This window comes from Vicia villosa, linkage group LG2 (genome assembly GCF_029867415.1).
Source record: "Vicia villosa cultivar HV-30 ecotype Madison, WI linkage group LG2, Vvil1.0, whole genome shotgun sequence".
NCBI lineage: Eukaryota > Viridiplantae > Streptophyta > Magnoliopsida > Fabales > Fabaceae > Vicia > Vicia villosa.
The window spans coordinates 178257132-178280120 of NC_081181.1; the positions used below are offsets into that span (position 1 = coordinate 178257132).

General features: G+C 35.4%; 3 protein-coding genes across 3 annotated transcripts; 2 read left to right on the top strand and 1 right to left on the bottom strand.

The window, feature by feature from the left end:
• Positions 1-5001: 5001 nt before the first annotated feature.
• On the top strand, positions 5002-10533 carry LOC131650746 (uncharacterized). The gene is made up of 7 exons (XM_058920449.1): positions 5002-5182; positions 5911-6734; positions 6821-7171; positions 7495-8135; positions 8241-8421; positions 8526-8663; positions 9880-10533. The coding sequence occupies exons 1-7, from the start codon at positions 5002-5004 to the stop codon at positions 10531-10533; spliced, it is 2970 nt and encodes a 989-aa protein (XP_058776432.1).
• Positions 10534-11647: 1114 nt separating this feature from the next.
• On the bottom strand, positions 11648-14272 carry LOC131650747 (protein FAR1-RELATED SEQUENCE 5-like). The gene is made up of 2 exons (XM_058920450.1): positions 13416-14272; positions 11648-13191 (listed from the first exon to the last, which is right to left on the bottom strand). Exons 1-2 carry the CDS (start codon positions 14263-14265, stop codon positions 11648-11650), a joined length of 2394 nt encoding a protein of 797 aa, XP_058776433.1. The 5' UTR covers positions 14266-14272.
• A 5528-nt stretch (positions 14273-19800) lies between these two features.
• On the top strand, positions 19801-20746 carry LOC131647539 (albumin-2-like). The gene has a single exon (XM_058917427.1). The coding sequence runs from the start codon at positions 19828-19830 to the stop codon at positions 20518-20520; it is 693 nt and encodes a 230-aa protein (XP_058773410.1). The 5' UTR covers positions 19801-19827; the 3' UTR covers positions 20521-20746.
• The last annotated feature ends 2243 nt before the right edge of the window (positions 20747-22989 follow it).

Below are 22989 nucleotides of genomic sequence, written 5' to 3' on the forward strand. Positions count from 1 at the left end.
CCTGAAAGTCCAGTCCATATGAGTGTAGCTTCGAGTATCAACCAACTTCAGTCGGAACCAAAGCCAGCCATCTCGCTACTTTCTAAAAGGCCAAAGTCAAGTTCGACTAAGGTTCTAAGGGCGAATTAGTGCTTAATGACACCACGCGGCAGCCAAGCATTTCCTCAGGTCGGATCCCAAGGAACACCAGGACAAACCAATGTGTCACACTAACGATGGCCATCAGATCAACCACATCAGTATACGCTGTGCAGTCTCCTTGATCTCATGCCATATACCTAAGGTACTCAGATCCGGGTTAGGATCTTTCACACAACAGAATACCCAAAACAGCCCTGCAAAATTAAATCAAACAAAGCAAACAATAGAAAACATTTAAATGAATCCTAAACTTTTAAGGTAACCCCTCTTTTATCGAAATTTTCCCCAGCAGAGTCGCCAGTTCTGTAATACGGTGAACTGACTTTTTAATAATCGAAATGTCGCGGTTAAGCATGAGTCGCCACCGACTTTTATTTTATCCAAACATATTCGGAAAGGCAAAAAGAAACAGAAAAAAACCTTTATAAAGAAATCTAAGTTCGGGGGGTAATTTATGCAAAGGGAAGGTGTAAGGCACCCTTTGCATCCATGGTTTTCCATGGGCTCTTAATTGCTTTGCTTGCTCGTTTGTTTAGAAAATGTAGATGAAAGAGATAGGGACTTTAGCTTGTGAATAAGCGTTGCCCTTTTGAAAGAATATAATAAAAAGGTTTGAGCATTGCAAGGCAATTAGGGGCAATTACCTTAAACTCAGATGATAGGTCTCTTTTTGCCTTTCAGAATGAAAGGGTCTATCCTTGCCATAAGAGGGCAGGAAGCCTTTCGTTTGGAGGTTGAAGGGTCATCGAAGCATCCTTTGCCATAAGACTGTCCCATGCCATAGAAGGGCAGGTAGTCTAAGGCAAGGACCAGAATAAGCCATTTCGTAGGCAGCCAGAAGATACCTCAGCCTTTTTCCGTAGGCAACATCCGAGGGTCGAGGTCATTTGTGTATCGAAGGCAGCATCATTAGGGTCGTGACCTTTTTATCGAGGCAACATGGCTGAGGTATCCTCGAATTCGGGGGACGTGGCTTATTCTGCAAAAACACAAAGGCAACAGGCAACAAGGCAACAGGCAACAGGCAACAGAGAGGGTTACCTCAAAAAGCGTGCGTGTGTGTATCAATCACGTGATTCAATTCAAATTATACTATCTTGTAAATTAGTGATTCTAGGTTAATTACAATCTTGCACTCCCTAAATTACTAACCACGCAGTACATAATAATATAAAGCAATAAAGGGAAGGGGGAAAATGAAACCAGCGGAGGAGAGGGGAATTGTAACCAGCGGATCCCTTAATAGGGTTTGGCATAAGTAATAATAATACAGAAAAATATTAAAGTCAGGGTTTAGGGTTACCAAACATTCGTAGCTTTGGCAATCATCGAATCCTGAAAAGGCAAACAAAATAAAAATAGGGTGAGTGTATGACTAATTCGGAGGCGAACATCTCTAACCCTAAAATAAGAAGGTTGAGACAATAAATTAAAATGAGCAAATAAATGAAAGGTACTTAGCTTTTTGCATTTGATCTGATATGGTTAATAGGGCGCCTTTAAGGTTAACCCTGAAAAGAAACAAGGCAGAGAAAAATGAAGGCGGAACAAACCCTAATTAAATAGAGTACTTAACTTCGTATTTTGGATCAGGCGCGTAGTCGGAAGGTGTTTGAAAAATAACCCTGAAAAGGCAAAAAATAAAATGTATTCAGTGTAGGGCATGATCTTTGTAAACCCTGATCAGGGTTCGAATTAAATAAGAAAATATTAACAATTTAATTAATTATTGGTCTCGCGACCTAATTAATTTAATCGTGATAAAAAATAAAATCGAGTGTGAAATATATTTTTTTAGGAATTTTTGTGAATTAAATAATATATATGAATTTTGAACATTTAAATAAATAATACAATTTAAATAAGAAAATAAATATGTAATTAGAATAAATATGTATATTATAAATATTTAAATAAATAAATAAATAAATAATATTATTACAAAAAGAGTTTTTAGAATAAAAGAAAATAAATAGTTATTATTATAGAGAAAAGAAAATAAATTTTAATGATATATATATATATATAAATAACATAAAAGTGGCTGTGTAATAAAAAGTAAAAAAAATTATAAAAAACTCAACTTTTGATTCAATGGGGCGCAGGTCTGAATGCCTATGGTGCGTCTGCAGATCTGGATCGTTGGAGAGAGAGATGGCTGGATCAGACGGCAGCGATGAGAGGCACATGTTCCATGCGCGTGGGCTCGTATACACAGGATCCCTCTGAACCAAAATAAATGCGCGCCAAAAGAGGATTCGAACGGACCAATTAGACGACGACACCTCGTCGTCTTCTTCACCTAAAACCTGTATCCAGCTTTTTACACCGCTTTTTGCAGAGAAGCTGTAAAAGAGCAAACTTTCTACACCTGCGAAAATAACGAACAGGCCCAAACATGCAAAGAAATTTGTCGCGAGAGTCTCATTGTGTTCGTATGATTCTCGCGAACCTGTTTATGACATCAATTTGGCCAAAAAACACCTGTATCTAAAAGCCCTAAAAAAAGCTTCGAAAACCCTAGTATGGCATATCGATCATAACAACATAATAACGCGTATAACTATCCAGAATCGATCATCACACATAATAGAACACAAATATGCAATTAAAATTGAATGAAGATGCATGAATAAATGTAATCGATTCAATTTTAGTTTAGACAAACCGTGAGAAATAGAGAGTGATTTTCGATGCTCCTGGCCTTGGATTTGATTGAGAAAGCTTTAGAGGTGCCTTGGGAACGTCTCTGAACCAAAAGAAATTCTTGAAGTGCTCTGAAACTCAGAATTCGATCTTGAATTTTTGATGAATTTTGAGCTCGGATTTTGGATTCTTGTGGCTGCAAACCTTCTCTTCCCAGAGTCTGAATAGCTTGTACATATATATGTGAAGGTTTAGGGCAAGAAAACTCAATCAAATCTCCTTTGAATCTTTAGATTGCATTTTAAGAAATTTGATTGAGATATGCATTCTAATCTTTCCAAAATTTGATTTTCTTGGGCTCCAAGCATCATAACCGAAATTAGTATCATTAGGGGATGAAATCTGATATATTCTTTGGCCTAAAATCAAATCTTACCATATTTTTTATTTTTCATAATTAAATTATGATTTTAAATGATTAATATCACAAAATAATTAAAAAAAAATATGTATAAAATGTGAAAGCATGATCTTTGGGGCGTGCATGGGCTTGTAGTGAAGATTGGGTGAAGAGATCATAGGCCCATTTGGAGAATTTTGGATTTTTAACCTTTTCTCTTCACATCTTTTCTCAAAAGATAGTCCAACTTTGACAAGGTGTATCTCCCTCAATTTTTGAGGTATGGAGGTGTTCTAGGACATTTTGGAAACCTTAGAGAGTCCTTTATCCAATGCCTTTGGTCTCATATCAAAATCCTTTTCCATTCTCATTTTATGTCCTTTTGAAAAGAGTGTCTTTTTGTTGACTTTTGAGAAGGACCTATAATGTTTTGGTCCATATCTCTTAAACCATTGATCTATGGGCTCTAATTCTTGGACAATTGGATAGAGGAATGAATTCCCTTCAACATGAGCTTTGGTGGGAATTTTTCTGATGAAGTATGAATATTTGGCGAATTTTCAAAGTTTGGTTGACTTTTTCAGTTCATGCCCAAAATAGTAACTCTTGACTTTTGACTTCTCTGATCTTTCCTTGCATCATCATGATCAACCCTTGATAAAATGATGATTTTAGGGTTATGAGAATGTTGTTGACCAAATATCTTGAGTTTTGACTGTATAATGACTGTTTTGCCCTTGGGAGTCGACTGTTGACCTAATCAGGATTTGAGGGACTAAATTTGCTCTGTTTGACTTGAAACTTTATATGGAGATGCTTTGGGATGTTAGTGACCTTATGGAACCACCTTGAGCCATTGATTCAATGACTTTCCCTTGAATTAGTCAAACCCTAGTTTAGAGCTTCTGTGTGGGAGACTGTGTTTTGGAGCTTTGTATGATAAATAGCATGGGCAAATTTTGGGGTATGACACAACCCTAAATTAATTAGAATAACTAAACACAAGATAATATAATTTGAATTGAATCACATGATTGGTGCACACACGCACGCTTTGGGGTAACCCTCTCTGTTGCCTGTTGCCTGTTGCCTGTTGCCTGTTGCCTGTTGCCTTCGTTTTTCTGCAGAATAAGCCATGTCCCTCGAATTCGAAGATACCTCAGCCGTGTTGCCTCGATAAAAAGGTCACGACCCTAATGATGCTGCCTTCGATACACAAATGACCTCGACCCTCAGATGTTGCCTACGGAAAAGGCTGAGGTATCTTCTGGCTGCCTACGAAAAGGCTTATTCTGATCCTTGCCTTAGACTACCTGCCCTTCTATGGCATGGGACAGTCTTATGGCAAAGGATATTTCGATGACCCTTAAACCTCCAAATGGAAGGCTTCCTGCCCTTTTATGGCAAGGATAGACCCTTTCGCTCTGAAAGGCTGAAAGAACAGATTTCTCAAATATAAGGTAAATTGCTCTTAAATTGCTTTGCCTTGCTCTAAATATTTTCAAATATTCTTTCTCAAAATTCTTCAATATGGCTACGCTCATTTACGAGCTAAAGTCCATATCTTCTTCTTCTACCTTTCTGAAACAAAAAGAGCAAAGCAAGTTAAGAGCCCATGGATAACCATGGATGCAAAGGGTGCCTTACACCTTCCCTTTGCATAATTACCCCCCGAACCCTATTTTATTTAAAAGGTTTTTCCTGTTCTTTTAGCCTTTCTAATTAATTTGGATAAAATAAAAGTCGGTGGCGACTCATGCTTAACCGCGACATTTCGATCGATAAAAAGTCAGTTCACCGTATTACAGACAGATATGAGAACAAGATCTGCGGCACGAATTGTTAACAATGACCATTCTGATGATTTTGTTACAATCATAGAGGAAGACGTAAATGATCGTACTGCTGCAGTTGGGACTGAAGAGGCAGAGGATGGATTTGCTGACATGAGAAATAAGAAAGGCAAAAGAACTTCATCAAATATATTGCATAGAAGTAAGTATTTGAATAATCTGTTTTTGGATTTGAGTAATTTGTTGTCAATATTTATGTTTAGAATAGTCATATCATAAGTTTTTTTGGGAGGCCCTGCCCTGTACGAGTTAGCTACAATTCAACCATGCCACCAATTAGGGGTCATATATTTAGATATAGTTTAATGGTGACAATTCTATTAGGAGCTGTGCATAGTTCAATACTGGCCAGATTTCATGAGTTCATGCTTTTAGAGAATAAAATCTGGATGTTGATTTGTTAGGATTCAAATATTGATTTATTTATTTTTTAATTTTCCTTTTCTTTTAATTCTAAAATTTACAAGCAGATGTGGCTTGTATTGTTTTTTTTAAAAGGTTTCATACTTAGTATTTTTTCTTTTCTTTTCAAACTATAACCAAAAATATGGAACAAAGCTAGTAGTAATTTTTTGGATTTGAGTAATATGTTATTAATATTGAGTAATCTGTTTTTGGATTTGAGTAATATGTTATTAATATTGAGTAATCTGTTTTTGGATTTGAGTAATATGTTATTAATATTGAGTAATCTGTTTTTGGATTTGAGTAATATGTTATTAATATTGAGTAATCTGTTTATGGATTTGATTAATACGTTATTAATATTGAGTAATCTGTTTTTGGATTTGATTAATATGTTGTTAATATTGAGTATATTCTGTTCCTTGCTTTCTATTCTTGTTATTGAGTAATATGTTGTATGGACAGATATGAGAACAAGATCTGCGGCACGAATTGACAACAATGACCATACTGCTGCAGTTGGGACAGAAGAGGAAGACTTGAATGATCATACTGGTGCAGTTGGGACAGAAGAGGAAGAGGATGGAAGTGCTGACATGAGAAATAAGAAAGGCAAAAAAACATCATCAAGAATATTGCATAGGTGTTTCCCTAAGAAGCTGACAGAATTAGTTTTGTTGTTGAACGAGGGAAAGAAAGATCCTAGGAAGAAAGAAGACTGTATTAAGAAAGAGAAGTATATTACGGAATGTGGATTTGGTGGATTGTTAAAACTGAACATCACCATTATCCCGGGGGTATTTGTAAGTTGGATTTTAGATAACTTTGACGAACATAGGGGAATGATTGTCAATGAAAATGCAAGAATTACAGTTGGAGAAGAAGATGTGAAGAGGGTATATGATTTGCCAAGGGGTAAGAAGATAATTGATTTGGAAAAGGTTGACAAATCAAGTAAAGAAAAGGTGAAGAAATTTAAGGAGCAGCTCGGGTACATAGGGGAGACTTATGATAGTATGATCCACATACATACCAATGTTTTGTATGAAAAATTGATGAATTTTGAAATCACAAAGAACAAAGCTTGGGCAAAAGGTTTTATATTATTGGCTATCGGAACCATTCTTTGCCCTACTACTTCATACTTGATTAGTTTGAACTATGCTACAGTGTTGAGCGAAGTAAAGAAAGTTAGTAGCTACAACTGGTGTCAACACTTAATTCAACATGCCAACGGAGGGATTAAGAAAGATGCATGTTCTGGGAAAGCAGACTTCCACTTTCTTCTAGTATGTAATCTATTAAAATATTGTTTTCATTTAATGTATCCTCTTTAAATTTTATTTAATAATCAAATTTAATATCTTCATTGTAGGTACATTTTTTAGATATGGTGCAAACAACCAAACAAAAGGAAATAGTTGAAAAAGCACCAAGTTGTGGAAATTGGGAGGATGGCAATGTGAGCATGGAGTTGAAGAAAATAAAGAAGAAGGGAGGTTTCAACAAGGTGATCATTCTTGATAAACAAGATTGTGATATTCCAGAAAGTAGTATGGCAGCAAAAGACATGGGTGATGAAGTGATGCATGACAAAATTGCTGAGACTGCAAAACGTAGTAGAGAGAAAGTGATCCAAAGAAAAGGGAAAAAGCGAAAGACACAAAATGTGGATAATGAAATGATGGAGGCTCATTTGGCTCCACAAGACTACGCAATAAAAGAGGTATATCTGAACGAAATACTCAATATTCAAATTTAGTAGTGTAATATATTAGCAGTATTGAGTATTGAGTAATGCTTAGTATATGGTCATTCATTGTTATTTGAGTATCGAGTATTGTGTACTATATGACCATTCATTGTTATTTTAATATTCAGTATTGAGTGCTACAGTTTGACTATTGAGTATTGCATAATATATGGCTATTCATTGTTATTTTAGTATTCAGTATTACTGTTTGAGAGTACATGTTTAATATGTGGCTATACATGCTTAGTTTGAGTAATATGTGGCTATTGATTTGAGTGCTTTTATGTACATTGCAGGCTAAAAAACAAATAAAAATTTGTGATGAAAAGCTGAAGTTTTGGGCAGATTGGAAGACTTATTGGGTCAAACAGGCAGAGGAAGCTGAGTCTTCAATGAGAAAAGGAAAAGAAGTTGGAGAAAAGGAGCATCGTTCTAATACGGAAAAAGAAGTTGGAGATAAAGAGGATGCTGCACATGAGCCTAGAAATGCAAGTCCTGAATTGGTTGAGAGTGAAGACAATGATTCGGATCATGGGCTTGAAGAACAAGCTGCAAATTTAGTTGATAAAGAGGATGATGCAGAACAGCCCGGAAAAGAAGATGATGCAAATCAGCCTGAAAAAGAAAGTCAAGAGAAGCATGGTGATACAGCTGAGATGAATGATTCTGATTGGGGTCAGCCTTCTTTTAGTCTAGGATTCAGTACTCCTATATCATTGGAAGAAAGTAGAAAGTCACCATCTGATGTGGCAACATACACACTTATGGAGAACATACCACAAAATGAACAGATTCCGCTTCCAAAAAGGATCTCAGCATTGTCACAATACTTTAGATCCCCATATGTAATGCAAATGAAGAAGGCAAAATTGAGTGAGGAAGACACACAATTGGTCAACTATGCATGGACATTGGCAGAAGCAAATGGAGGAGCTATGTACGTTGATTTTTTAATTCAAGCCATTTAATATTTTTTTAACTTCAATTTTTAAATGAGATTCATTATATTTCATCTCTAATTGATAATGATTTTAACATGAAGGGAGGTATTGTTCCAAGACAAATGCAAGATGTTAGACAACCTTAACAGGGGATCCTTATTTTGTCTCAAGAAGGATTGTAAGTTAGAGGGGGATGTCATTGGAAACTATTTTAGTTTCTTGAATAAAAAAGAGATGATGAAAGGAAAGATGAAAAGGTTGATATTCCCGGTTACATATGAAGTAAGTATCACATATTGATTAGTTTTAATTAACTAAAATTTACAATATCTTCATTGTTTAAATTCCCATATTAAATGTATTCTGTTATAATTATTTGCACATAGTTTGAGCATGGCGTCAAGATCACTAGACGCAAAAAGGATCATAGAGAAGCCCATGTAGTGGCCGAGTATGCAGAAGATTTAATAAGACAGCTCAAATACATGGATTTTAATGATATAGACGTGGAAAATCCTGAATATGTAAGTACATTTTTGCTTAATATTTGTGCGAACATATTGTAAATATATTGTGCTAGGATAATATTCAATAATGTTTAATATGTTGATAGTATTGAGTAATCTGCCATACTAAGTGATACAGAAAGAATTTCTGCTATATCAAAGGTAGAATTCAGTAACTCTTTGAAAGATAGTTCATTTGAGAAAAGTTCAACGAAAGGAACTGATAATGTGTCAAATGAGATAAACACTACCAGTCATATAATACTATTTGGTCAGATCGTGCGTCCCGCTGAAAAAAGTTTCGATGATTCTGCTATTAAGGGGGCTGATTGTAGTGAGATGCACAATGGGGGCTGATTAAGGGGGCTGATTCTGCTATTAAGGGGGTTGTTGAAAATAATAGCTCAACTAGTTTTTAGAAAATAGTGAAGTAGCTAATAAGATGGATAAAACATGGCTTTAAACTTGCATACTGTTGTAAACTTTCTACTTTGTTACTATACCATGGTATGGTTTTCTTTTTTCTTTTAGTTATTCTCTCTTAGGATTTGGAGATGATAATTTTTATCACCTTTTAGTCACAATTTAAGTAAGTTAACTGCTTTTGAATTCTCATATATGCTATTGAAATTTATAACAACTTGGTTGGTAACAGACTTGCTCTTAAGTGTGTCAACACTAATCACATCACGACATGCTTTGAGATTTTTATTGCTACTAGTATTAAAAATTAATTTTAAAAAAAGTACGTAGTTATTAAGAAACTTAATAAGAGCAATGAAGAACATCATTTACAGCTCGGCGAGTCCATATGGCAGTGAAACAGTGGCTGAAATATCACACTGCTATTCAGCCAATGTTTGATGGATCCAAATCTCTAAGTTTAAACCATATTCCAAATTAGAAACCTAAGAAGTATGAACGTTTTGTAACAAAATAATACTGAACACATGGGATAATATTCAATAATGTTTAAGTAATATGTTGATAGTATTGATTACTCTGTTTTGATTAATTACAAGGTTAGCTATAGCAATCTGTTTTGATTAATATGTTGATAGTATTGAGTAATCTGTACTGAGTAATCTGTACTGAGTAATCTGTATTGAGTAATCTGTACTGAGTAATCTGTACTGAGTAATCTGTATTGAGTAATCTGTATTGAGTAATCTGTTTTGATAGTATTAAGTTCCATGTTGATTATTGTACTCATGATTTCTTTTCATCATTACAGTGGTTTTTCCCAGTTTATTTGAAGAGTCACTATGCTGCATATGTGATTGATTTCAAAGAACAGAGGTTCGGATTTCTGAATAGTTGTGAAAGGTTCACATTTCGAAAAGAAGATGAATGGGACAACTGGGGGAAGTGGAAAGTGAGATATGGGATGGAGTTGATAAATGCTAAGAGAAATGAACCTATAGACTTTAGTCAATGGAGTTGGGAGGATGTGAATTTGCCTTTACAACATGATAGGAAATCATGCGGGCTATTTGTTCTGACATATATTGAGAAATGGGATAGCAAGCAAGCTGCAATTTGGGATTTTTTTAAGCATTGGGATATGATGACAAATGAAGAGCAAGATGATTTTATGGAGATTCAAAGAGTAAAAGTGTTGCTAGACATCTTGAAGCGTGAGGACAATGAGTTGCTTCAAAACTTGACAAAGTTAGCTCTGACATTGGCTGAAGAAGAGGCTGCATGTGCTATGGAGGATGACTTGGAGAAAGAAGCAGAGAAGAACAAAAAAAAGGTGAAGACAAAGAAGTCAGCCCCTAACTTGGGTGAAGAAGAGGAAGAATGTTCTATGGCACAAGTCCTTGAGAAAGAAGCCGGGAAGAAGACAAAAAAACCTAGGACAAAAAGGAAAAAAACTCTATATTGAATTGTGTAGTAAGAATGTTGGTTTCTAGAATTGATTAAGTTTGACTTGTATGAGCAAATTGTTTCTTTAAGCTTAAATGTAGACAAATTGTTTCTTTAAAGCTACTGTCCTGTTCCATATTGATGCAGATTCCTTTTTACGTATTTTCAAATAAAACTGCAACTTTAAATTAGTAGACTGTTTGAATCATCCGGTACATCCAATGAATAGATTCAATGACAATTAGTTTTAAAAAATTTCAATCAATGAGGTGTTTTTAAATCGATTCAAATACAATCTCAATACATATCTAGAATATTTATTCTAGAATACAAGCAAGAATTTAATGAAAACAATTTGCACTGTAATAAAAATGATAAGAGAGGAGAATAGTTATTCATTTTATGAAGTACCCTGCTCCTCTTTTGTCTGTTGTTTACTCGACTGTTGTAATAATTCTAGGAACTATAATATGAACTTATGACTGTGTTGTGTTGTGTGTGATAACAAAAATATAAAACAAAACATAACACGATACAATAAAAAATAAGGGAATGTGATTTTGTAATAATAAAATAATAATTTTGTGAGAATTGATTTTGAAATAGAGTATGATCCTCGTTTTGGGTTTGAATTGAATTTTATATCTTTTTTTAAATTTAAATAAGATATATGGACTAAAGATTTTCTTCTAAATATATAATAAAGTACTGCATAAGATTTGTTTAAGGATTTCTTCCCTTGGACTCAATAACTCATCATATCTGCAAACTCCTGAGCAAATGAAGTGCCCTTTGCCACTGTGGTTTTTCTGACAGAACAATTCTTCTTAAAGCTGGGACTGCTCCAGCAGCTATAATTCCTGAATGGTTCTCACTATCCATACTCAGATTATACAGCTATAATTGTTGATTCCTAATTGAAAAACAAACTAATTCATCTACTGATTGATTAATTGAGCAAAAGCTAAATTGACAATGGAAACATAGAAATATCATTTATTATCCATTCCGGTCACTAATGTATTTGCAGTAACTAAAACGGAATAGTAAAAATTCTGCTTACAGTATGATGAAAATTTGAAATAGTAGACTGAAATATAATAGTCTAAAATAATGGAAAGAAATAATGAAAATCAATCAACATTGTTGATTGTTAAAGCTAATTTTGCAGCATCTTCTTCTTTCTTTTGTTTCTTCCGCTGTGCGATGAATCTTTGTCTCTCCCTAGCTAACTCATAATCACTTTTGAGCCGTTTCTTAGCCCTGATTGGATTGGGTCTCTTTTTGAACTTTTTTACACTAGAATCAACTACAAGAGGTTCAGCAACACTAGTATCTTTGCAAGATGCAGACCTGGAAGATGAAGGTTGACCGGAAACACCTTTAGCAACAATCAACTCTTCCGCTTGCTTCCCACATTCAATTGCAGCATTAAGAAAAAATTGGCACGCATCAGGGTCCATGCAAACACGGGTTATAATCTGAAGCATAACACCAGAAGCTTGTTGATATCTTTGTGCAAAAGTAGTATCTTGAATACCTCCAATACTGATGGGTTTTAAAGCATCAAGGGATGGACGAATTCCTTTAGTCCAACGCTTCAATATGTAGTGGTCAGGTATGGACTTCAAGGACTGGTATTGGACAGAACTCCCTAAGAAGTCTAATATCTTGAAAACATGGCGACATAAGAATCCCCGGTTCTCGAACATCCGACAGGTACAAGTAAAAATCTTGTTCCCAATATCTACCGTAACAACCCTCTCATCAAGTCGCAAAGGATCTTGATCATTAGGAAGAAGGTTTTCTGGAACTTCTTCGACCGACATATAAACATTCGCAGCGGCATCATTATCAAAATCCATCTCATCGGCATCACGAACAAGTTGAATTGTGAACACTTTGAAAACTCTATTAGAAATTGAACTTCTTGACATGTCCTCCTCATAATAATATTTGAAAGAAAGATCATATTGCTTGTGAATGAATGCAAACGATGCTGGAGTATACTTGGCGACAACGGACCTCATGAGTTGGCTGTTGGGATAATTGTTTCTTGGCCTAGTATTAGCAGCCTTGAAATCACAATCAGCATGATTATCTCGCATTTTCTCAACCATAACATTGAAATGGATAAAGAATTGCACAAGTGAGTGGTCTGGCTGAAGAAAGTGGCGAAGAAAGGCATTGAACGACTCGCTTAACTGTGTGGTCTTCAAACCGGCAGTGAAGTGTGATTTCACCCAAGCAGAAGACCATTGAGTACGATTACGATGAATCTGGACAAGCCAAGTAAATTCAGAAGTGGCTTTACCACCAAAACAATTTTGAAGCATCTTATTCCAATTGAAGTCAAACTCTGCCTCATCATCAACATTCGAAACCAAGTGATGTAGTTCGTCAAGAAATGCACCATTGCAACGAGAGCCTAAGTTGGACTTTGCATTCTCCCCCATGTGCCAAGAACACAAGCCATGGAAGACATCGGGGAAGATGTTTGGAACTGACTTCATCAAAGCAGAAGCTTGGTCTGTATAAATTGTAATGGGTTTCTTATTTTTCATGCACTTCAGGAAAGTGGTAAACAACCAATCAAAACTTGCTGAAGTCTCATCGTATAGCAGGGCACAACCAAATAATACACTCTTACGGTGGTTGTCAAATCCAAGGAACGGAGCTGGTATGTGTGACAAAAACATATAACGAAAAAGTTAAAACAATTGATGATATCAATCTAAAAGCAGTGTCATACCTAAAACAAAGGATGTTATCAATATATCTTTATACTAATATACCATGATGTAATAATAAATATGGTAGAGAAAATATATCAACGCACTGATAAATACAAAATAAAATGGAAGCTTGATATAATAGTAGTGAAATGAATAGAACACATACCTAATGGGCGATACTCCGTATTTGTTCGATAAGTAGTGTCGAAACTGATGAGATCACCAAATAATTCATAGTCTTGCTGCATGATTGCATCTGACCAGAAAATACTAGCTATGTTCTCTTCAGAATCTACTTGGATATCATAATAAAATGACGGGTTCCTCAAAGCTTCGTTTCTAAGATATTCTTGGATAATAGTGGCATCACCAATGACCATTTCCTTTTGTCGAACAGTGGTGAGAAAGTTCTTTAAATCTTGGAAGCAATACCCAAGGTTCTTTGAACCACCAGCTATTTGACGCATAACTTGAAAGGAGGATCTTACAGACATGCCTGATTTTGAATTTATTATAGCAAGTTGTTTTTGAGGCTCACTAATCTCTCGAGCCGATCTCAAGTAATGCGAATGCTCGGGTTTATGGAGAGGGTGGTTATGAGTAACATTCCATTTGTATATGTGATAACCTTTAACATTGGAATCATACTTCAACGAAATACTAGCTGGGCAACCAGTCCTTTCCTCGGGAAGTTCTTTCTCTTTATGATATTCAATGAGAACAGGAGTATCCGAGTTTGTCTTGTTCTTAGGATCCGCCCGACTTCCGTGCTTGAAACCATGCTTGTTACAAACATAACGGATATATTGCACAATGTCCGTTTTTTTGTTACGAGAATCATAGAAGGAATGCAAATTTCTTCTCACGCTAAATCCCTTTTCATGAGCGTATTTAGCATAGAAATCCTTGATTGATGAAAGCTCGTGGAAGACAAAATGTTGCCACGATTCATTATTTTCATCGGAGATTGAACCAACATCTTGAGTGACATTTGTGGAAGACGATATCTCATCCATTAGCAACACAACCTACATAATACAAATTACAACTTTATTAATAAGACAGATAGATATGCATATTCAATATTACACAGTCAAGGTTATTCTATCAAAATATATTGCACATTACTCATGGAATCCTAACATTACTCAACCATATTTACAACATAATTACAATCAGTTCTATTGAAATTCAACACTAAGGGTAATGTAAATCCCCTGTTCATATGCAAGCACGGTTAGTTCAATTGGAGAAAAGCTTTACAACATAATTGTGCAGCCCAAACTCATGGTTTACAACATAATTCTACGGCCAGTAACATAATATTCATTTATTGTTCATAGAAAAATTACAAAGAAAATCCTTCTATAAGACACACTATAATACACACATTCAGTTAATCAAACAGTTTGTGTGATACCCTTCTAACCAAATTTCACAGAAATTAGCAGAACAAAGATGATAGGTGAGATAGGGAGAGCAAGTCTGACTCACCGATGGCGGAGCGGAGCTGTGACCGAAAGAGAGGGAGTTTCAACGGTGTGTCTGTGGTGATGCTGCAGAGCAATTCTCGGTGTTGTCACGTTTCGAAATTTCGACAGCCTTGTACTTTTTCACTTCGTTCACCTTATCCAATATACATTAGGCAAGGTTATTATATCAAAATATATCGCACATTACTCATAGAAGTATGCAAGGTTATTCTATCAAAATATACATTACTCATGGAATCGTAACACTACTCAACCATAGTACATACATTACTCAATGAATTCTTGAATTAGGTAAAACAATCAGTTCTATAGAAATCCAGAAATTGAAGTGTGAATCATCTAAAATTAAATTTAACAAGTTTAAAATTCAATACCTATGATTTCGTGGATGAAAGTGAGCTGTGAGAAATCACCGGAATGAATTATTGATGGCGGCGAAGAAAGGCGACGATGATTAGGTGTTGGGAAGGAAGCATGGCAACAATGGTGATGTGTTGAGAAGGAAGGATGAAGACGGTGGTGATCGGAGGAGATTGGCGGTGGCGACGGTGCAGGCGGTGGCGACGGTGCAGCGGTGGCGACGGTGGTGAATTGAGAAGAAAATGATGTCTGAGTCGTTGAATTGAGAACGAACAAATCACGAAAACGTTTTTTTTTTCTGTTTTTAGTAAATATATATATGGTGATTTCTAGCCATTAGATGGAAATATTGATCCAAGGGTTTAGGTTAACTTATGCACCATGCATAAATAAATGTTTATGCATATTAGCAGCTGCCCGCTCCCCTTACTATGTTTTTAAACATGCTAATATTTATTTATTTTTCAAATAAATTTATAGTTGTTTTTAATAATTTTATAGTAGCTTTCTGCTTATAAAAATCCATTTAAAAGTTAAGAGTCATTTTGGGAAATTTATAAAATCTTTCTGATAGAGTATGGATGATAATTAATTAGAAGTAGAATTTACATTATTGATATTTAAGTTGTAATGCTTTTTTAGAATGTTCTTAGGACCTTCAAATATAATTGAGGAGGACTTTAATTAGTTATTGGGCCTTAAGTTACAATTCAATTCTACTACTATATATGTACTCATTGAGAGAGGGCAAAATCAATCAAATGAAATAAAGTTTATTTTATCTTTTATTTTAATTCTCTTTGGTTTTAGTGTTCTTCCCCTTTTAGTGTAGAAAACCCTAATTTCATAGCTTTGATAGGAAAACCTTCCTATCAATTGGTGTTATCATCCATGTACTCAAATCCTCCTATGGATTCTCTTTATGATCCACCTTCATATATTCTATGGAGTATTCCTCCTACCTATCCCACAAACCCCTCTTTTACATCTCCAACCGCTCCTTCCTTTCCATCTTTTCCATGGAAAATTTTTACACCTTATTACACTCATGTTGGATCATCATCACCAAGTTTGTATCTAAATCATGGGATTTCACCACATACACCTAATACTAACCCATATACATCCTATTCAACATCTCATTATTATACCACTACAACAAATGTCAAACCCACTCTGGTAATAGAAGAGATTTTGAGAAGCACTTACAAGTGTCTCATCCCTGTTTTAAGAAAACATCTCACAAAACCATATCACCTACATCTCATTACCAACAAAAACCTAAAATCTATGCTACATATGAACAAACATCTCCCACCTTCACTCTTCCTCAATCACCTCCTGGAAACACATATAACCCAAACCGAACCAGAACCATGGTTTTTGATGACGAGATCAAGAAGACCCAAGAAGAGCGCAAAATGATGCAGGAACAACTCGCCTATCTCACTGAACTCACCTTCGACACTGATCTATATGAAGCAAGCGATAAAGACTCATACCTCACTTCAATCCCCGCTACCGAATACGACGAGAATCTCACCATAGACAATGAGGCTGCTTGCAGAATGCCTTCATATACCGCCCCAAAATCTATATTGAAAAACATGCCTTCCGCCAGTAATGATTCCGAGGAGAACGTGTTTAAAAAGCCGTAGAGGATTATTGATAGGGAAGATGATTACTGGAGGTGGAGGTTGAATCAGTTTCTTTCGTCGGATAGGCATGATGCTTTTGTGGCTGGAGAGAAGATGTTGGATTCGTCGGTGAGGACTTATGCTGATATTATATGAGAGAGGAAGCGTTGAAGAGAGATATTGAGGAGACGAATCGTCCTTTGACGGATGAGGAGCTTGATGCCGATTAGAACTCCTGCAAGGAAGCTTCTTTTTACGCCTACACCTATGGGGACTCCGCTTTATCAAATTTCTGAAGAGAATCCTGGTGAGCAGTTTGACGTTCCTATAGAAGCTCGTGGTGTTTTGCCTTCCATGAAGCCTAAAGATTATCAGTATTTTGGGGCTTTGTTGAATAAAGAAAATGAAGAGGATTTTAAAAACAACCAAGCCACTTACCTCGCCGTTGTCGATGACGCCAATGACGTTTCTGGTGAAGCTTCCTCTACTGAATCCTCTCAAGACGATTTGTTTGGTGAAATTGACAAAGTAATCGCCCTCAAACGCAAAGAGTTCTTTAAACAAGGTCTTCTCAAAACTAATCCTGCGAAGAGGATATTTCTGAAGTCATTCACGAAGAGCTTCAACCATATGAAGTCGACAATGCCGAAGAAATCGAGCGACTAAAGAGACTTTCAGGGAATTCTGATGAAACTCCGAGAAATTTCACCGAAGATGGTGATTTAGGTTCTAATTCTAATTCTTTGTTTGATTTAGATTTTGATAGTTTAATGAAGAGTAAGAAAGCTAGAATAGTTGAACATGGGTTTCATATGACTTTGGCTGAGCTTTTAGATGAGAGTAAAATGGTTCCTGTTTTGATTTACGGGAATTTAGATGTTGCAATTAGTGGAATTCAACACGATTTGAGGCTCGTAACTTCTGGTAATTTGTTTGTGTGTTGTGCTGGAAGTAAAAATGATAGGCACATGTTCTTGAGAGAGGCTGATAAAAGAGGAGTTATTGTTGTTAAGTTAACACCCATAACCATTACTTCTCTTTGGAAAACTATTAGCTATAAAAACCTTACTTCAATCGAAGTTGAAAGCATCTCAGATGGATATGATGAAGGAGGATTATGAGCAGTAGAAAGCTTAGAGATTTACAAAGAAACCTTTTGGAGAGTTGGATCAGAATCATTTCCTAAGCTTCTCCAGAAATTGTCCACCTCATAAACTCCACCAAGTTGTGTTACCTTTGATGTTTTTTTGCCTTGGACTCATGATGTTGGTCAGAGCTTTGGGTTACTCGCCTGTTCACAAGAAGAGGTTAATAAGGTTATGGATTCAGCAAAATCGGCACAAAAATCATGGGCGAAAACTCCACTTTGGAAAAGAGTTGAACTTCTTCACAAGGCTGCAGCAATTTTGAAAGAACACAAAGCTGCAATTGCAGAATGCCTAGTCAAAGAAATAGCAAATCCAACTAAAGATGCAGTCACTGAGGTTGTAAGATCTGGTGATTTGGTTTCTTACTGTTTTGAAGGAGTGAGGATTCTTGGAGAGGGAAATTTTTTGGTTTTTGATAGCTTTCTTGGAAATGAAATGACTAAATTTTTTGGTTTTTGATAGCTTTCTAAGATTCCATTAGGAGTTATTTTAGCCATTCCACCTTTTAACTATCCTGTCAATCTTGTTGTGTCGAAAATTTCTCTACAAAGGGATGAAAGAATTTCAAAGAAGTCAGGTATGATTCCTCTACAAATGGAATTGGGAGGAAAAGATGCTTGCATTGTACTTGAAGATGTTGATCTTGATTTGGTTGCTGCAAACATCATAAAAGGAGGTTTTTCATGCAGTGGTTAGAGGTGTACTGCTGTGAAGGTTGTACTGATAATGGAATCAGTGGTTGATGCTTTAGTCGAGAAAGTGAAGGTTAAGGTAGCGAAACTAAGTGTTGGACCACCCGAGGATGACTATCATATCACGTCAGTTGTATCATAATCATCGGCTAATTTCATCGAAGGCTTGGTGAATGATGCGAAAGATAAAGGTGCAATATTATGTTCGGAATACAAGAGAGAAAGGAATCTCACTTGGCCTTTGTTACGTGATAATGTTAGGCCAGACATGAGAATTGTGGGGGAAGAGAAATTATGGTCTGAAGTTTTTCTCTTCATTGTGTGGGATCCTGGAAAGAGTAATGTAGCCACAACAATTTAGCATCTTAAGTGTTATTTTACAACCTCGAGGATAAGGATGCTTTTGAAGGGGTTAGCAATGATAGAGTATGAATTGTGATTAATTAGAAGTAGAATTTACATTATTGTTATTTAAGTTGTAATGCTTTTTTAGAATGTTCTTAGGACCTTCAAATATTATTGAGGTGGACTTTAATTAGTTATTGGGCTTTTAGTTACAATCCACTTCTACTACTATATATGTACTCATTGAGAGATGGCAAAATCAATCAAATCAAATGAAGTTTATTTTATCTTTTATTTTATTTCTCTTAACTTTTAGTGTTCTTCCTCTTTTAGTGTAGAAAACCCTAATTTCATAGCTTTGATTGGAATCTTTCTATTATGAAAAATGACTATCAACCTTTAATTATAAAAGTCACTTAAATAGCCACTTTGGGAAACACATATGTAATTTACGTAAGAAAAGATTGCTTAAAGCCTTTGGGGAACAAACAATTTTGTCTTCATTATATTATTGTTTGCACGAACTCTATTGCGTGGGTTGGGTTGTTGCATTAATGCCAATTCTTTGAATACCATGCCTTTTCTACAACAGATTAGTTTGTTCATACCAATCATGCTTTTACTACAACAGATTAGTTTATTCATGCCAATCATGCTTTTGTCCTATACTATATTTATCTTTATTATTATTATTATTATTATTATTATTATTATTATTATTATTATTATTATTATTATTATTATTATTATTATTATTATTATTATTATTATTATTATTATTATATTTTTCCCTCATTAAATTTAATGATTTTATTTGGTCACTGAATTCTATATAAAGCCCTCTTCACTTTCCTGTATTTGCTCACAACATAACCTTTCTACAATCTTTACTATATCTAAAAGATGACAAAACCAGGTTACATTAATGCTGCATTTCGTTCATCTGTAAACAGTGAAGCTTACTTATTCATCGATGATAAGTTTGTGTTGTTGAATTATGCTCCCGGAACCGGTGACGATAAACTTTTGAGCGGCCCTTCTCCTCTTCCTGCTGGGTTTAAATCCCTTGCTGGGACAGTGTTTGGAACCTATGGAGTTGATGGTGCCTTTAACACCGATAACAACGAAGCTTTCATCTTTTATGAGAACCTTACTGCTCTCATAGACTATGCTCCTCACACCGAAGATGACAAAATCATCTCTGGTCCTAAGAAAATCTCCGACACTTTTCCTTTTTTCGCAGGAACGGTGTTTGAAAACGGGATTGACGCTGCATTCAGATCAACTATTGACAAAGAAGTTTACATATTCAAAGGAGACCAGTATGCTAAAATAGACTATGGGAAGAACTATCTTGTTCAAAGTATCAAGAACATTAGTGCAGGGTTCCCTTGTCTTGCTGGAACAATCTTTGAAAATGGAGTGGATGCTGCTTTTGCTTCTCACAGGACCAATGAAGCTTACCTTTTCAAAGGAGATTACTATGCACTTCTCAGCTTTAACCCGACTGGAGCGGATGACTATATTATCGGTGGTGTGAAGCTCATTCTTGAGAATTGGCGTTCTCTTCGTGGTATAATACCTCAGAAAAGTTAAATGTGGGGTGTGTGACTGTGATATCATCATGCAAGTATGGTATTAAGAATAAAGACCGTTGTTGTCTGTTGCTGTGACTGTGTTTTATGTTTGATGTTATGTGTGTGGTCTTTTCCTTATGTTTTTTCTAGTTGTCAATGTTTGCTTATGTTGTTAATGTGAACTATGTAATGACATGCACTATGTGCGCAGAATGGAAATAATATATAAGTGTGTATGTTCAGTACTTAATTGGATCAGTGTAGTTCATTACAAGTCTGTGAGTTGCTTGTTTTGTTTGTAACAACACCCTATCCTTGAGCGTCATCACCTCTCGGTTGTTGAAATGTTGCTCTATTAAACCATTGCATGCTTGTAATGCGGTTTGGGGGTAAGTCGTTCAATTAATACTTTCACTACAAAAATAAAATTGTGTTTGGCTACAAGGATAGCCGTAGCTAAATAGGAAAAACACCATATCAAATTAAATTAGTGACCGTTAACAAATTAAATAGTAACTGTTGGAATATTCCCTATATATTCCAATATAGGGAGATGAATTGAAAAAGTTCAAGTCTCACATTGTATGTTAGTTGCAAAAACTCCTTAGTCCACTACAAAAAAAGCGTATTAGCGGGGTGAGTTTGTCAGGTGTTAGTCACCTCGCAAATTAATGCACTTGCGGGGTGTATTTCACCTCACAAATAAATAAATGTTTTTCCATCTCGCAACAGACGGTGGGAAAGTTTGAAATTTTTTAAAAGAAAGTTGCTAGGTGAAAAACACCCCGCAACTATGTTTTAAGAAAAATTGGGGGAAATTATGTCTGACATTTACTAATGACACAATTTGAAATTTTTGAAAAGAAAGTGGTTAGGTGAAAAACACCCTGCAAAAGTTGCTAGGTAAAAAACACTCCGCAACTATGTTTTAAAAAAATTGGGGAAACATTATGTCTGGCATTTACGGATGGCATAATGTGGCAGGTGGATGTTTGACTGACACAAACATTGCGAGGTGAAAATCACCTAGTAAGTCTCAACTACTCTAAAAGTTGCGAAGTGTTTTTCACCTCGCAAGTTTGCTTTAAATACCACCACTTTAGTTTCCTTTCTCACATTTCAGATTCAACAAATTTCACTCTTTCTCTCTTTCATTCTCTCTTTCTCCAAGCCATGGTTCCACACTTTAAAACCCTCAAAATCTCTCAAAGCTTTCATTTTAAACACAAATCAACACTTTCAAGACTCAAATTACTTCTTGGTTTCAAAGTTCCTTTTAGTTTTTTTCCATCAAATCCATTATTTAAGGTACACATATGAATTAAATTGTTTATTATTTTATATTAGGTTGTATGAATTGGTTCAAATTATGCATATTTTTATTGAAGTTTGTATCATGTAAGTAGTGATGGTTAGATTTGCGTATAATATATTAGAACTTTTTTGATGAAATTTGTATAATTTTGTGTATAAATATGTTAAAATGTTGGAACATATCTATGTAGTTGAAAAGTAGAAGGCAGAGAAGGAGTAAAGAACAAAAATATGAAATAGTCAAAGGAAACAAAGAGTAAAGAAATGGAAAGTTGGAGCCAAAACGTATGTCCTTTGGGTTATGTGTCGATTTGAGTTGGTATTGAAACCTATTGTGATGATGGTTAAGCAAGAAGCAGTAAATGTGGCACAAAAGATGTAACATTTGCTTTATGGATGTGCAAATGAAAATATCAAGTTTGTTGGATAGGAAAAGTTGACAATTGGTTGCAATTGTTAATTGTTTCGTAAAAGCAAGATAGAAAAGAAAAACAATAGAGTTCCAAATTAAAATAAATGTTATATTTGGATCCTACATCAAATTGATTAAAAAAATATTTTTAGGATAATATTTAACCCTAAAATAAATAGCTGTTAGATTTTCAAAAAATAGAATTTTACAAAGGTTTTATTATACAGTAGATTTAAGAGAATTTTATATGTCACTCCTCAAATTACAGATGCCGTCCTCGTGAGATCATTGATACAGCCGTTGTTGAGATTCAGGAGTCTGGGCAGTGTGGGGATGAATACTTGGAGTGGTTCCATAGTGTGTTACACCCTAGGGTCATACCACCTGCCACAACATCTGATGTTCCAGGACCTTCCGCTACCAGAGATTTTTCCGATCCACCATCACCATCTCCACCTTCCGCAGGTGACCAGAACAGTCGCCGCCTACAGTTCATCGTCATTCACTTAGATAGCCTCATAGGTTTGGTGAACCTTGATGGTGAAGTTCATACTATTTTAGCTAGGTTGGTCGATGTTGCCCGTGGAGGGCCTATGTATATTTATTTTATTATGGTTGTATTATATGTATATTTTGGACAAACATCTTTTTTATTGCATAATCTTTTTTGCTAGTACATGTTTCGATTATGTAAAGAAAATAAAATAAAATCAATAACAAACAAACATGGTTAACAAACATCAGATAACAAACAACAAAAAT

Bases quoted from the DNA above. Each gene is read 5' to 3' on its own strand.
- LOC131650746 (XM_058920449.1), top strand. From the start codon at position 5,002: ATGAGAACAAGATCTGCGGCACGAATTGTTAACAATGACCATTCTGAT. The intron at 5,183-5,910 runs GTAAGTATTTGA...TTGTATGGACAG, and splicing joins ATCAAATATATTGCATAGAA to ATATGAGAACAAGATCTGCG. The intron at 8,136-8,240 runs GTACGTTGATTT...TTTAACATGAAG, and splicing joins GAAGCAAATGGAGGAGCTAT to GGAGGTATTGTTCCAAGACA.
- LOC131650747 (XM_058920450.1), bottom strand. From the start codon at position 14,265: ATGGATGAGATATCGTCTTCCACAAATGTCACTCAAGATGTTGGTTCA. The intron at 13,192-13,415 runs GTATGTGTTCTA...CACACATACCAG, and splicing joins TACGGAGTATCGCCCATTAG to CTCCGTTCCTTGGATTTGAC.
- LOC131647539 (XM_058917427.1), top strand. From the start codon at position 19,828: ATGACAAAACCAGGTTACATTAATGCTGCATTTCGTTCATCTGTAAAC.